We start from the raw sequence: 15,387 nt of genomic DNA on the forward strand, positions 1-15,387 counted from the left end.
GAGGCTTTTTAGCTCCTCTTCACTTTCTGCCATAAGGGTGGTGTCATCTGCATATCTGAGGTTATTGATATTTCTCCCGGCAATCTTGATTCCAGCCTGTGCTTCTTCCAGTCCAGCGTTTTTCATGATGTACTCTGCATAGAAGTTTAATAAGCAGGGTGACAATATACAGCCTTGACGTACTCCTTTTCCTATTTGGAACTAGTCTGTTGTTCCATGTCCAGTTCTAACTGTTGGTTCCTGACCTGCATACAGATTTCTCAAGAGGCAGGTCAGGTGGTCTGGTATTCCCATCTCTCTCAGAATTTTCCACAGTTTATTGTGATCCACATAGTCAAAGGCTTTGGCATAGTCAATAAAGCAGAAGTAGATGTTTTTCTGGAACTCTCTTGCTTTTTCCATGATCCAGTGGATGTTGGCAATTTGATCTCTGGTTCCTCTGCCTTTTCTAAAACCAGCTTGAACATCAGGGAGCTCACGGTTCACGTATTGCTGAAGCCTGGTTTGGAGAATTTTGAGCATTACTTTACTAGCATGTGAGATGAGTGCAATTGTTCGGTAGTTCGCTAGCCCTTTGTAGGCACTTTTCCACCATCACTATCAACCTAAGTACAATATTTATTTATTATTAATAAAGTCTTGAACTGGATGATATACATGTTTTTCACATAGAAACCTTTAATGTTTTTTCACATAAAAGCCTTTTCAAAACAATTTGAGAACAAGCTTACTTTGGTATATTATTGTTTGCATAGATTGTCCTGTGTTTCCATGATTGATTAAACTTTATACTTGTGTGTGTGTTAGTCGCTCAGTCGTGTTGGACTGTTTGTGACCCCATGGGATGTAGTCCACCAGGCTCGTCTGTCCATGGGATTTCCCAGGCAAGACTACTACAGTGGGTTGCTATTTCCTTTTTCAGAGGATCTTCCCGACCCAGGAATCGAACCTGGGTTTTCTGCATTGCAGGCAGACTCTTTACCATCTGAGCCATGAGGGGAACCTTGTGGCTTTATATTTATTACTTGTCAAAAAAGAAAAAGGGGGAATTCCCTGGCAATTCAACGGTTAGGACTCCGTGCCCTCATTGCTGAGGGCCTAGGTTTAATCCCTGTTTCAGGAACTGAAATCCCACAAGCAATGTGGCATAGCCAGAAAACAAACAAACAAACAAACAAAACCCAAAACTAACAGACAAAAAAACTAGGTTCATGGGACCAGACCATGTGAGGTCTTAACAGGTTCTGCAAAGGAGTTTGAACAATATTCTAAATGCAACAGGCCACTGGAGGGATTTAAGCAGATGTATTACAGGGTCATATTTTCTCTGGCAATGATGTGAAGGACAGATTGCAGGGGAGGCAAGATTGGAAGTAGGGAGACGTGTGACAAAAGTTCTCGCCTTTCTCCAGAGGTGACAAGATAAAAGGTGGCCAGGGCAGTGAGAGTAAAGAGAAAACCATGCATTGCATTCCAGGTATTTTTTTCAGTGTAGAATACTATGTAGAAGGTAAAGTTCTATAAAGCATAATCTTCAATGTTCTGTACAGAAAGAAATGACATCAATTTGACCTCTCACCAACTTTTTTTGAGTAATGTATGTCTTGAGACTGGTAGGAGTAGAACCATATTGGTAACTGTATGACAATGAAAATATATAACAATACAATGATCTTTTGCTGAGTTTTATCTCTACCGCACACATTTTATAGACATTCAAACATATAACAAAGTGTGTATTCATGTTTTAATAGTGTTAGGTAGGTAGAACAGGGAAAAGGAGTCCAAAATGGCAGTGGCTACAAGACAAGGAAGGGAAAAGTCGGCGAAAATGAAACAAAAGAAGGTCCGAGGACCGAGTGAGGACCTCAGGTTAAACAAACAACACTCCTGGCTGGCCCAGTTTACATAGGACAGGCCCAGGGAGAGATAAACATATAGATAGAAGAGCCAAAGCTAGCTCTCTCTCCCGCGCCCTGGGGCGCTCTTCTCCTGTCTTTGGGTCGATTTGCCCTCACGCCTCAAAGATGGATTTTCCTGTTATCTTCTAAATAAAATAGAGCTGTAACGCTGAGCTGTAATACTGATTTGTCTAAGAGCTATAACATGGCCCATTCGAGACCTGAGAGCTATAACACGGTCTATCCAAGACCTGAGAGCTGCGACATGCCAAGGGAGCTTTAATGTCCGTCACTCCAAATCTTTGTTGTGACGAGACAAAGAATCACACTCGCGTGCCATCTATGGTGCCGTGACTCGGATATAACCTGGCTGAAACAACCTCCGCGTGGAAGAGGCCAAGCACAGCCGGAGCCCAACTCAGCGAAGCTCCCACGGTAGAGAGGGAACGCAAAGAAAATCCACCGAAGGGGAAGGCCCATCGTGCTGGAAACCGGGACAGCGGAAAGCCCACGCGGCCCAGTCTCAGATCCCAGAAGACCTCCAGTTAAGGTAAGAGGTCCTCGCTCCTCTGGCTGGAGGGACATGTCTAACAAAATCTTAATTCCTTTACAATCTCTCATTTCTTGTTTCCTCGAACCTCCCGCGAACAGGCGGGCGGCAGGGGGCACAATTGAGGGACTCTGGAGAGGCTACTCCTCAGCATGTCCCAAAGGCGCTATCTGCTGAGCCCTAGTAGCTGTTAAACAAGCCAGTGGGGGTTCTTCTGTCGTCTCTCTTCTCTGTGCCAAGGATCAGACCAAAGAAACGGTGAGCACCGGTCAGATATTTAGCAAAATTTCCAGCGGGCTATGAAGGGGATTCCTTGGCACATTTTTCCCACTGCTTTTTCCTCCTGTCCTTCAGCTCTCTCCCGGGACTCAAGCCCAGCCAAAACTAATAAAGCTCAGGCTCTGAGGTCTCATTACAAAAATTCATTGAGGGTCAAAGCGGTAGATAAGAGGTAGACTTGTTAAGATTCAGAAAAAAGTGCTGCACTCTACAAGGTACTGGTCATGGCATGTGGCCTGGCTAGGTTTTGTGAGCGAGGGGGTAAATTCATATGCTAATGAGTGGGAGGATCATCCCAGCCATTGGTGAACCACCCACTCCTCCATCTTTTTCACAGTGCCTTGGAGCTGTCCTGCCACCTCTGGGTGTGTCTGTTGGCTTATAGATTGGAGATTAAGGTTTACTTGAATTTGACTTGTCATCTTGGACCCAACTGATTTTAATTGGTTTACATTATACCCTTGTGCTATGTCATTCTTTCAAAGGTTGTGCTCTGCCCTCTTCCCTACTGTTTCATGATCTTTTCCTGAGCCCCATCCAGACCTACAAGGTTGCCTCTACAATCTTCTGGAGAGACAAGCAGAAAATAGCTGGCCTTGGGAGAGAAATACTCTATAATATCCAACCTCCTAATCCTACCCAGTACTGGTCACACTAGAGATCTTGGGAATGCCCAACTCCAGTCCGGGGGTCCCAGGAGGTCGTCACACCCCGACTTGCCCAGGGACCCAATTCTCGGGAGGCCGTCACGCCTCGGCCTGCCCGGGAATTCGATCTCTAGGAGGCTGTCATGCCTCAGCCTGCCTGGAGATTTGCACCATGACCCGGGGACACCTGGCTCTCAGGTTGCAACAGTTCTGGGTAGGATAGGGCTTCCCTGGTGGTGCAGAGGTTAAAGCGTTTGCCTGCAATATGAGAGAACTGGGTTCGATCCCTGGGTTGGGAAGATCCCCTGGAGAAGGAAATGGCAACCCACTCCAGTATTCTTGCCTGGAGAATCCCATGGACGGAGGAGCTTGGTGGGCTACAGTCCACGTGTCGCAAAGAGTCGGGCATGACTGAGCGACTTCACTTCACGTAAGCTTCAAAAAGATTCACCCCTAAGGAAGTCCACCCAAGAAAATCGAAAGAGGTCTTTTTCTTTTCTCCCTGTCATGACTGTTTTTCAGATGGGAAATAACCAATCCACTTCCCGGCAGATGCCCTTGAGATGCATCCTTGATAACTGGAAGCTGTTTGACCCTCTAGCTCTAAGGAGAAGTCGCTTGAAATTCTTTTGTGCCACTGCGTGGCCACAGTATCCACTGGGGGAGAGGAACACTGGCCTGAGGATGGGACTTTAAATTACAATACCATCCTGCAATTAGATTTATTCTGTAAAAGACAAGGGAAATGGACAGAGATCCCCTATATCCAAATTTTCTTCTGACTAAGGGATACGGAGGAACTCTGTCTTAAGTATGGGATTGTTGTACGCCCTAAAAGTGAGCCCACTAGGCACATGGTGTTAGGCACAGGCAACCAAGAAAAGGAACCCCCTCGTGAAGGCTCACCTCCCACAGCTCCCAAGTTGCCTGGTATTCCTTCCTTGTATCCAAAGGTGCCCCCATATCTGGGAGCATCCCCTCCACGAAAGCCAGCTCGAGTATGTCCCTTAGTTGAAACTGGAGGAGAATTCGGACCAACCCGGGTCCATAAGCCCTTCTCCCTCTTAGAACTAAGACAGATCAAACAAGACCTGGGAAGCTATACAGATGACCCAGGCAAATATATAGATACATTCCAACATATTACCTTGGCCTTTGACTTGACATGGAAAGACATCGTGGTCATATTTAGTCAAACTTTATCTGATCGTGAACATGCTGCTGCTGCTAAGTCACTTCAGTCGTGTCCGACTGTGCGACCCCATAGACGGCAGCCCACCAGGCTCCCCCGTCCCTGGGATTCTCCAGGCAAGAACACTGGAGTGGGTTGCCATTTCCTTCTCCAGTGCATGAAAGTGAAAGGTGAAAGTGAAATCGCTCAGTCGTGTCCGACTCTTAGCAACCCCATGGACTGCAGCCTACCAGGCTCCTCCATCCATAGGATTTTCCAGGCAAGAGTACTGGAGTGGGGTGCCATTTCCTTCTCCAGACCATGAACATACTACGGTCTTAAAGGAGGCCCGGAGGTATGCAACAGGGCTTCACATGTCCAGTGATAGATACCCAGTAGGGGAAACTGCAGTCCCCTCCTCTGATCCTAATTGGAATTATAATGACCCTGCCCATCTGGGAAAGAGATCATTTTCTAATCTGTGTGAAGGCAGGACTGAAAGCAGCCCAACAAAAAGTAATTAGCTATGCCCGGGTCTCAGCAATAACTCAGGAGCCCAGTGAGAACCCCATTGCCTTTCTGGAAAGGCTAAAAGAAGCACTCCAAAAGTTTATCAATCTGGACTTAGACTGCTACGAGGGACAGGTGATTTTAAAAGACAAATTCCTGTCCCAGAGTGCATCAGATACCAGAATTAAGGCTGCAACAGCAGGACCCCACTGCCTCTTTAGATGAGATGGTCCAGACAGCCACCAATACCTTTTATAACAGAGAACAGGAAAAGGAGGCCAAGGGCTAGGAGAAGGAGAAAAAGAAAGAGACAAGGCATGCCCAGATGCTGGCCACCCTCCAGAGAAGCCCTATGGCAAACCCCGAGTCCTTGAAGGACAAGGCACGAGACAAATGTCTGATCTGTAGACAGGCGGGGCATTGGGCCAAAGAGTGTCCAAACCGTGACAAGTCTCCTAAAACAGCTTGCCACAAATGCCATCAACTGGGACATTGGGCGGCACTCTGCCCTCAGGACCCAAGAGCCTCAAGGTCAAGTGCCAAGCCTACCCTCATCATGGTTCAAGAGGACTGAAGCAGCCCGATCCAGCCAGCCCGCCTGTCACAGATAACCATCACAGGGCTGGAGCCAAGGGTGCAACTGGATGTGGCAGGTAGGTCCGAGAATTTCCTGGTTGACACAGGGGCTCCCTACTCTGTCTTGATCTCCTATTCCAGAGCCTTCTCCTCCCAAACCTGTGCCATTTCAGGTGCTACAGGAAAAGCAACTACTTAAAGATTCACCCGAGCACTTCTTTGTTGCTGAGATGGACAAATATTTTCCCACCAGTTTCTGGTGGTCCCTGAGTGCCCTACTCCCTTATTGGGAAGAGATATACTCACTAAACTGGGGACCACCCTTGTGATGGGAAGTTTTTCAGCCCCTAGAGCCCTGCAGCTCCTGGTTACTACTGAAGAACCCATTACACCTTCAATAGAGAGGGACCAAAAACTACTGGAGGACAAAATTAACCCCCAGGTGTGGGACCAGGGGATTCCTGGACAAGCCCACAAAGCTGAACCAGTCATCATTGTCCTCCGAGATCCCACTCAGTTTCCTAACTGGAAACAATACCCTCTCAAAATAGAAGCTCGGGAGGGACTACAGCCTTTAATAAATAAATTCCTTGCTTGTGGGCTATTGGTCCCCACCAGTTCGCCATGTAACACCCCAATCCTCTCAGTAAAAAAAAAAGACGGAACCTGGCAAATGGTTCAAGATCTCCGGATCATAAATGAAGCTGTAGTCCCCCTCCATCCCACAGTACCCAATCCCTATGTAATCTTGGGAGAAATCCCACCCAGTGCCAAGTGGTTTACAGTCTTGGATCTCAAAGATGCATTTTTTTGCATACCACTGGCTAAAGAATCCCAATATCTTTTTGCCTTTGAGTGGGAGGCCCCAGGAGAAAAACACCAACAGATGACTTGGACAGTATTACCTCAGGGGTTCAGAGATAGCCCCCACCTGTTTGGACAGACCCTTAGCCGGGATCTCCTAGATCTGGTCCTGGGACCTAATGGGAAAATATTACAATACATAGATGACCTACTAATCTCTCCAGATGAGAAAAGTGCTCAAAAACATGCAATTCAGGTTCTAAACTTCTTGGCAGAAAGAGGATATATGGTCTCCCATGCTAAGGCACAGATGGTCGAGACAAAGGTCACTTACCTGGGAGTTCAGATTACACACGGGTCCAGGAGGCTGTCCTCTGATCGGGTGCAAGGAATCCTCCAGTTGCCCTCCCCGACGACTCAAAAACAATTGCGAGCTTTCCTGGGGCTAACTGGATATTGTAGAATCTGGATACCCAACTATGGTCTAATTGCCCACCCCTTATATGAAAGCTTAAAGGGACGAGATGATTCAATCCCACTGATATGGGGAACTCCTCAAAAGAAGGCAGAGGCTACACTAAAAGAAGCCTTATCTCAGGCACCTGCTTTGAGGTTGTCAGACCCAGAAAAAGCATTCCAACTTTATGTCCATGAAAGAGAGGGAATAGCCTTGGGAGTGTTAACTCAAAGGTTGGGATCTGAACCCCAGCCTGTAGCTTACTTATCCAAAAAGCTCAATCCAACTACCCGAGGCTGGCCCCACTGCCTTCGAAATCTTGCAGCTATTGCAATCATAATAGAAGATGCTTTAAAACTCTCCTTTGGGGGCAAACTATTTTTACCAGCCACCAAGTAAAACAACCCCTAAATGGGAGAGGCCATGTATGGATGTCTGATCAAAGAATCCTCAGATATTAAGTAATGCTGATGGAAAATCTAGGCCTCACTATATCCCCTTGTGAGGTTCTTAACCCGGCCACCCTCCTGCCTACCCCTGAGGGCTCTCTTCCCTTTCATTCTTGTCTAGAAACCTTGGACCACTGGACAAAACCCCGAGAAGGACTGTCAGAAGATCCTCTGACCAATCCTGAGGAAATCTGGTACACTGATGGAAGCAGCTTTGTCTTGGATGGAAAAAGAAGAGCCGGGTATGCAGTAGTCTCCAATTTTGAGACCATAGAGGCTAAGCCTCTGTCACCAGGTACTTCAGCCCAATTAGCTGAGCTCATAGCCCTGACTCAAGCTTTAGAGCTGGGAAAAGGAAAAAGAGTAGCCATTTACACTGACTCCAAGTACGCCTTTTTGGTGCTACATGCACATGCGGCTATTTGGAAGGAAAGGGGCCGCTTGACCACCCGAGGGTCCCCAATCAAATATGGTGATCAGATTCTTCGACTCTTGTCAGTCCATCTGCCCACTGAGGTTTCAGTCTCCCACTGTAAAGGACACCAAAAAGGGAGCACAGAAGTGGCACGAGGGAATCAAATAGCTGATCAGGCAGCTAGGAGAGCAGCATTACAGAACCATGACCTAATAGGGATTGCCACCTTAGTTCCACAGACTAATTTGCCAGAAACTCCTTCATACACTGAAGCTGAGACTCTTAAAGCTAAGAGCGAGGGCTTTCAAGAAGATCATATGGAGTGGTTCCAAAAGGAGGGACTCCTTTTTCCGTCTGGGAACCTCCAATGGAAGTTGGTTAACTCCTTACATGCCACTACTCATTTAGGAGAAAAGGCCCTCCAAAGATTATTAGAAAGGTCCTTCAGAGGAACAGGCTTCCAAACAACTATAAGACAGGTGGTCTCCTCTTGTCCCACTTGCCAATTAAACAACCCCCAAGGAACTCGAAGACCCCAGCTGGCCCAGCTCATCCAACGACATGGGACCTACCCAGGAGAGGACTGGCAGATGGACTTCACCCAGATGCCAGTTTCTCAAGTGTATAAATACCTATTAGTCATGACAGATACATTCACAGGATGGATTGAAGACTTTGCCACCTGGACTGAGAAGGCTGAGGAGGTGGTAAGAAAACTGCTCCATGAAATCATTCCAAGATTTGGTCTGCCCAGGACATTACAAAGTGACAATGAGACATCATTACTTAAGGTCACCCAAATGGTCTCAAGCATTGGGCATTACTTATTATCTCCATTGTGCCTGGAGGCCTCAATCTTTAGAAAAAGTAGAAAGAGCCAATCCTTAAATCAGCGATAAAAAAGATAACCCAGGAGACCTCCCTGGGGTGGAAGGAGGCTTTACCAATAGCTCTCCTTTGCCCCCGCATTGCCCCTAAGGAACAGCTTGGTCTTAGTCCTTATGAGATGCTATATGGGAGACCTTTTGTTTATGTCAATGACCTCTTCCTAGATCCAGAGGTTCAGACCCTCCAGTCTTATACCATGGCCATTGGGCAGTTTCAACAGGATATACGCTTGTGGGGTATGAACCAGGACCCAAAAGATACTAAGGAGTCACCACTATATGCTCCAGGGACTCAAGTCCTAATTAAAGTCTGGAAAGATGGGTCCCCAAAAGCTCAACTCCAGCCCACATGGAAGGGCCCCTACCCTGTAATACTTTCTACCCCCACAGCAGTCAAGGTACCAGGACATGACACCTGGATTCACTACTCATGAGTCAAGCTGTGGAAGAAAACAGAAGAGGACATTCAATACACCTGTGAGCCCCTGGGAGATCACAGATACCTCTTCAGGACTACCAATGAGTGCCATTCTAATGAACACCCCCAAAATCTAGTTTCTGGGGATAAGATTTCTCAAGATAGCTCTAAAGAGCCAACACAGCTTGACAAAGATTATACTCCAAAACAGACAGGAGATAGATCTTCTGATCCCTGAACAAGGAGGGACTTGAGCCATCCTGGCGATGTGAATTTAAAATTGACTAATACCCCTACTAGTCCTTGTTATGCTATATTGATGACGCTTATGATTATTCCATGTACTGTCAATTGTCTAACCTGTTTTGTCTCTGCCCAGGTCAACAAGCTACAATATACAGTGCCAGTTCAACAAAGATGTAAAACTACAGCCGACCACAGAAAATATCACACACCCTTAGATGGACACCGCTATAAGGACTCTGAGGCTTGAGACTAGCAAGAGGGGGAGGCCCAATACCCCTCGCTGCCCCAGTTCACCAGGAAGTAGCCATAAAGACCTTGACGCCCCTATTCCCAAATAACTGGGCCTCCCATCTCTTGAGGGGGGAATGTTAGGTATGTAGAACAGGGAAAAGGAGTCCAAAATGGCGGTGGCTACAAGACAAGGAAGGGAAAAGCCTTCGAAAATGAAACAAAAGAAGGTCCAAGGACCTCAGGTAAAACCAACAACACTCCTGGCTGGCCCAATTTACATAGGACAGGCCCAGGGAGAGATAAACATATAAAAATAGAAGAGCCAAAGATCGACGTGCCCTCACGCCTCAAAGATGGATTTTCCTGCTATTTTCTAAATAAAATAGAGCTGTAACACTGATTTGTCTAAGAGCTATAGCATGGCCCATTCGAGATCTGAGAGCTATAACACGGTCTATCCAAGACCTGAGAGCTGCGACACGCTGAGGGGGCCTTAATGTCCGTCACTCCAAATCTTTGTTGTGACGAGACAAAGAATCGAGGAACATACACTCGAGTAACAATAGTGTAAATGATTCACCCAAATGAATGCACGTTTCAGCATGAGCTGCACATACTAGAGAATGCATTTCTGAATCTAAATTGGTTCAAGCTGTGGACCTCAATAGCATTGGCCAGGAGGGATGGTTCTGTGGAACCCACACAAATAACAAAGGATCACATTGGTTGTAAACAGAAATGTAAACAGGTAATGTTTGGGTGTTGGGACCAAAAAAATAGTTCTTCCCCCCTCCCGCACTGTCCTGTATGCTTTTAGAACATTTTATGTATGGGTTTGTTTTATAATAAATAACAAACTTTAAAAAAAAAAAACAGTTGACTTGTAGTGCTACTGTTCTCTTCTGCAGTTAACTTGGAGGGCTATTGTTCTTTTTAAAAGGCCCGATCTATTTCTTTTTTATATCAAATAATTAGAAATGATGTATACTAGGCTTTGAATGAATACCTGTGGTTTGTAATCAGAAGAGAACAAAATGAGGAGGGAGAGTCAGGAGAAAGGGAGAAGAGGGCAAGAAGTAGGAGGAACGGGGAACTCAGCAAAGGAGGAGGGCTAGTTTACAGGTAATTCTTCTGGACAAGAGCCTGCTTCCTTGGTTTTCCAGTCTCTTGCCCTTTAGAACACTTTCCCCAGAGAAGTCGAGGGAATTGGGAGGTAACTTGTTACAATACAAATCCTCTCCATCCTTTGTTTCACACCCTTCCAAGAGTTCGCAGTCGCTGTCATAATAAAGTCACAAATCTTTTAAGGTGGCCTGGTTTGGTTATCTTTCGGAACTTAAGCCATTCTGTCTCTTTAAGGGCGGAGCCTAGCTCCTGCTTGCCTCAGGGCGTTACAGGCTGGCGCCCAGAGAAAGAACCGGCTGCTCCTAGCTACCCAAGCTTTCGTGGATGTTTTTCTTACGTTACACCACTTTGGGGGTCGTAGTTCCCGGAACAGGGATGCGACACGTGCCCTGTGCAGTGGAAGCTGAGTCTTAAACACTGGACCACCAGAGAAGTCCCACATGGATTTTTTTCTTCCGGGGCCTCCGCACCCGAAATCCTCCTCTCGTTCATTTTTTTTGGAGTGTTTAATTTCTGTGATTAGACATCCATTAGCGTGCATTCACATCTATTATCCAAGTCCGACCCTCAGTCCCTCTATAGTCGTATCGGGTCGGCTTGGTTCCTACATGATTTCCAACTCCGTGCACTGTGTTCGCACACAGTAGGCACCCAGTGATTGATTATATGTGATAATTGGTCAGTGAGTCAACGCAAGCAGCGTCAAGGTCGGTGGGAGTCTCCAACGCAGACAAAGACGCTCCTGAGGCCCTGGTGGGACGCTAAGGCCTTGACTCCCCTCCCCCGCAGGAATGCCGCGAACAGAGCGGCTCAGGGTTGTGGGACCGCTTCCGGCGTGCAGCACAACCTAATCCGAATCCTGATCAGCTTGCAACCCGACCTTTCCCTTAGGCGGCGCTCCAGGCCGCAGCCGCCAAGTTTAGCGCAAGGCATTGCGGGATTTGTAGTTTCGCTGGGCATATGCCCAGGGCGCATGCGCACCGGAGAGGCGCGCGCCGCCCGACCCCCTTCAGGATTCCAGGTCCTTGCGAAGGGCTCTCCAGGCGACAGAGCTCCAACCGAATACGCCTCTCTAGTCCGCCGAGGGTGAGCCGAGTAGGGTAAGAGTCCTCTCTACGTGGCTCGTCGCCGTGCACTGGAAAGCGGCCAGAATAAGCACGCCCCCGCTCCGGAAGTGAGCGGCTTTTGGCGCAGTGCATTGTGGGGGGCGTAGTCCTCCTCCTCAGGCGGTCCTTCGCGGCGTCCCCGGGGCCCACTCCGGAGCGCAGGCGGGCAGCTGGACCGGCGGCGCGGCGCGGGCCGGCTGGAGGCGTATTCTCGGCACGGGGCGCTGAGTTAGGCCGGCCGTGCCCGGCGGCAGTAGTGGGAGGCCGCCCAAGGCCTCGCGCGGCGCCGCCCGTCGAGGGGCGGGCGGCGGCAGACAGACCCGACCGTCGAAAAGCGCAGGAGGCCGGTGGGCCGGGTCGGGCCGCGCGGCGCAGCCATGCCTGGATTTACGTGCTGCGTGCCGGGCTGCTACAACAACTCGCACCGGGACAAGGCGTTGCACTTTTACACGTTTCCCAAGGACGCTGAGCTGCGCCGCCTCTGGCTCAAGAATGTGTCCCGTGCGGGCGTCAGCGGGTGCTTCTCCACCTTCCAGCCCACCACGGGCCACCGTCTCTGCAGCGTTCACTTCCAGGGCGGCCGCAAAACCTACACTGTGCGGGTCCCCACCATCTTCCCACTGCGCGGCGTCAACGAGCGCAAAGTAGCACGCAGACCCGCGGGGGCCGCAGCCGCCCGCCGCAGGCAGCAGCAGCAGCAACAACAGCAACAGCAGCAGCAGCAGCAGCAGCAGCCGTCGCCGTCTGCTTCCACTGCCCAGACCACCCAGCTGCAGCCTAACCTGGTATCTGCTTCTGCGGCTGTGCTCCTCACCCTTCAGGCCGCTGTAGACAGCAGCCAGGCTCCAGGATCCGTGCCGCCGGCGCCCACCACTCCCACGGGAGAAGACGTTAAGCCCATCGACCTGACGGTGCAAGTGGAGTTCGCGGCCGCAGAGGGCGCAGCCGCCGCCGCCGCTGCGTCGGAGCTAGAGGCTGCTACAGCAGGGCTGGAGGCCGCCGAGTGCCCCATGGGCCCACAGTTGGTGGTGGTGGGCGAAGAGGGCTTCCCTGATACTGGCTCCGACCACTCGTACTCGTTGTCGTCAGGCACCACGGAGGAGGAGCTCTTGCGCAAGCTGAACGAGCAGCGGGACATCCTGGCGCTGATGGAGGTGAAGATGAAGGAGATGAAGGGCAGCATCCGTCACCTGCGTCTCACCGAGGCCAAGCTCCGCGAAGAACTTCGCGAGAAGGATCGGCTGCTGGCCATGGCTGTCATCCGCAAGAAGCACGGAATGTAAACGAGTCCCCTTTTGGCCCTTCGGACTCCCAGATCCCTGCCAGCTTAGAGGGACCTGAGGCCACCGTTGTTGAACTCCCTCATACTCCTGGGGCACTGTTTGACAGTACTGAGGCTTAGGGCAGCTGGACTCTTGCTGGTGACCTAGTACCCTCTCATTTCCTCCTGAAGCAACGTCCTGAAGTCTGAGACTGCACTGGGGACACCAGCAGTTATGACTTTGTCTACCCATCCACACTTTCACTCCCTAACCCCAAGTTTATATTGCAGGTTCTGGTTAAGCAGAGGCTTCAGAACCACTGAACTTGAAATTTATCCCATAGGGATGCAGGTGGGATGCTGGAGGCTTTGGGAAGACAACACCTTGAGTTTGGCTGGCAATCAGAGACAACTCTTCTGTGTGTAGTGATAAGAGATCCAAGTAACATCAGTTCTACTTTTTTGTGCTTTTCCTTCCCAGGTGCAGCCTGTGATTCTGATGGGGACTGGCAGATCTGTGCCTCGGCTTCCTAGGACCTCCCTCCCAGGAGGCCATCTACAAGGGGATCTAGGTGACCTGTTGATGGAAATCCAACCTTAGGTCTATCCTGTTATGTTTGCTACTGGTTACAAATTCTATTTTCTGTACAATTAGTCAGACTAAAGTTTTCACTGTGTTTGTTTGGCAAAACGAATTAAACAGAAAGTAAGGTTTTTATTTGGGTCTCGCCATTTTATTTTTATAAGGACTCAGCTAAGGATCCTTGAAACATGAGGAGATGGACTTCCTGATAGGCCTTCCCCTGCTCCGCCTTGGTCTCAAGGACCAGGCTGACCCTGGGAGTAGAGATGCTTCGGTGACCAGGTTTCTCCATAAAGGGGCCCTCACCCTCATAAGGTCTTCTCAGAGTTCCAACTCATCCTGAAGAGTTTGGAAATTGCAGCAAATGGTCCTGGTTTGCCTGTAGGTTAGCTCCCTGTGTGCTTTCAGCTGGGGAATAAGCAACTGAGAACTAAGCTGAATTGTGGTACTTCCCTGGGGGTTTTGAATTCCTTAAGAATTTTCAGCTGGAATTGAATTTTGCTTTACTATTCTCCCCTTAGGCCTAGTACAGTGTCTGGCACACATGGACATGCAGTTACTTAAATCAGTGAAGACCACAGCTGGAGCCAGCCATGGATTCTTAAAAGGAATATGGATACCTTTGACCTTGGTGCACTTTCTTTGTGAAGGAGGTGGATCCTCAGAGGAATTTAAGCATGAGTTGAGATTTGTCATCTCTTGACTCATTTTCTTGGCTGCTAGCATCTTTATTTAGACTGGATGTTGTAGTGACAAGGTGACATTTTTATCTGTGGTTCCAAGTCATTTAGCTCAAAGCTGGCAACAAATGCCTTTAAAGCTAACAGTGTTTAACATGTGTATTGGGGCACAAATGATACTGGGCTTCATAAAACATGTTTCTTTTCTCTGTTGCTTCTGGAAAAAGCCACTTACCTGGGGGCTTTCCCTATAGTTTCGAACTGGAATGACTCTAAAATATCCTTCCAGTCTCTGTTCTTCTTCTGACCCCTTGGCATTGACTTGAGAAACAAGTGTCTGTTGGGGACGAGAAGTGGGAAATAGGTTGTGCAGGTGCCTAGTTGGGGAAGGGACTGTATCTGTCCCTTCCTGGGGTTAGTTCTGGCTGGTCATAAGGTGGTGGAAGCACAGCAGTACCCTTCCAGGCCAGCAGGGACTGTAGCCCTAAAGGCAGCTGTTGGGTCACTCATTCAGCTGTCCCCACCCGCCTTCATTAGGAGTGAGAATTTTCCCAGGCTCCAGCCATGCTCCTTAGTGTATCATTTAGCTCCTGTTTGCTGAAGGGATTTAAGATTTTCAACTTTGGGTCTCTTGAACCTCTCAGCAGCACTCCCAGGACAGAGTAAGAAGAGCCAAACTGGTCAGGATTTGCTAGTGTCTGGATGTGATGAGCACACAATCTTTGGGGTGCTTTATCTTCTAGAAGGGAGGCGGACAGCTCAGAGCAAGGGAGGCCCTAGATACACCACAAGCAGGGCAATGCAGTCTCCCTGACTGAGTAATAAGAGAAGAATCTAGTCAGGCAAAATAATACAGATCTGGGATTTAATGACAGAAGCCTGGTCTGGTCTTACCAGCCATCCCCAGGTGGAGGGGTGGGACTAATGGTGAGGATCTGTGAAGGTATAAAATTTCTGGATGAACAGGAGTACTGAGAAATCTCTGACTAGGAGAAACCTTGTCTCTATAAACTTAACTTGTGGTCCCCCTGCTTAGCTGCAAAGCATTTCCCCAGCAGGCCTGACCGATACACACCTTACTTCAAATGTTT

General features: G+C 48.8%; 1 protein-coding gene across 1 annotated transcript; it reads left to right on the forward strand.

Moving 5' to 3' along the window:
- Positions 1-12,087: 12,087 nt before the first annotated feature.
- On the forward strand, positions 12,088-13,646 carry THAP11 (THAP domain containing 11). Its single transcript, XM_068992692.1, has one exon. It carries the CDS (start codon positions 12,150-12,152, stop codon positions 13,053-13,055), a length of 906 nt encoding a protein of 301 aa, XP_068848793.1. The 5' UTR covers positions 12,088-12,149; the 3' UTR covers positions 13,056-13,646.
- Positions 13,647-15,387: the final 1,741 nt, after the last annotated feature.

Source organism: Capricornis sumatraensis, chromosome 20 (assembly GCF_032405125.1).
Source record: "Capricornis sumatraensis isolate serow.1 chromosome 20, serow.2, whole genome shotgun sequence".
NCBI lineage: Eukaryota > Metazoa > Chordata > Mammalia > Artiodactyla > Bovidae > Capricornis > Capricornis sumatraensis.

Excerpts from the sequence above, each read along its gene's own strand:
- THAP11 (XM_068992692.1), top strand. The coding sequence starts at position 12,150 with ATGCCTGGATTTACGTGCTGCGTGCCGGGCTGCTACAACAACTCGCAC.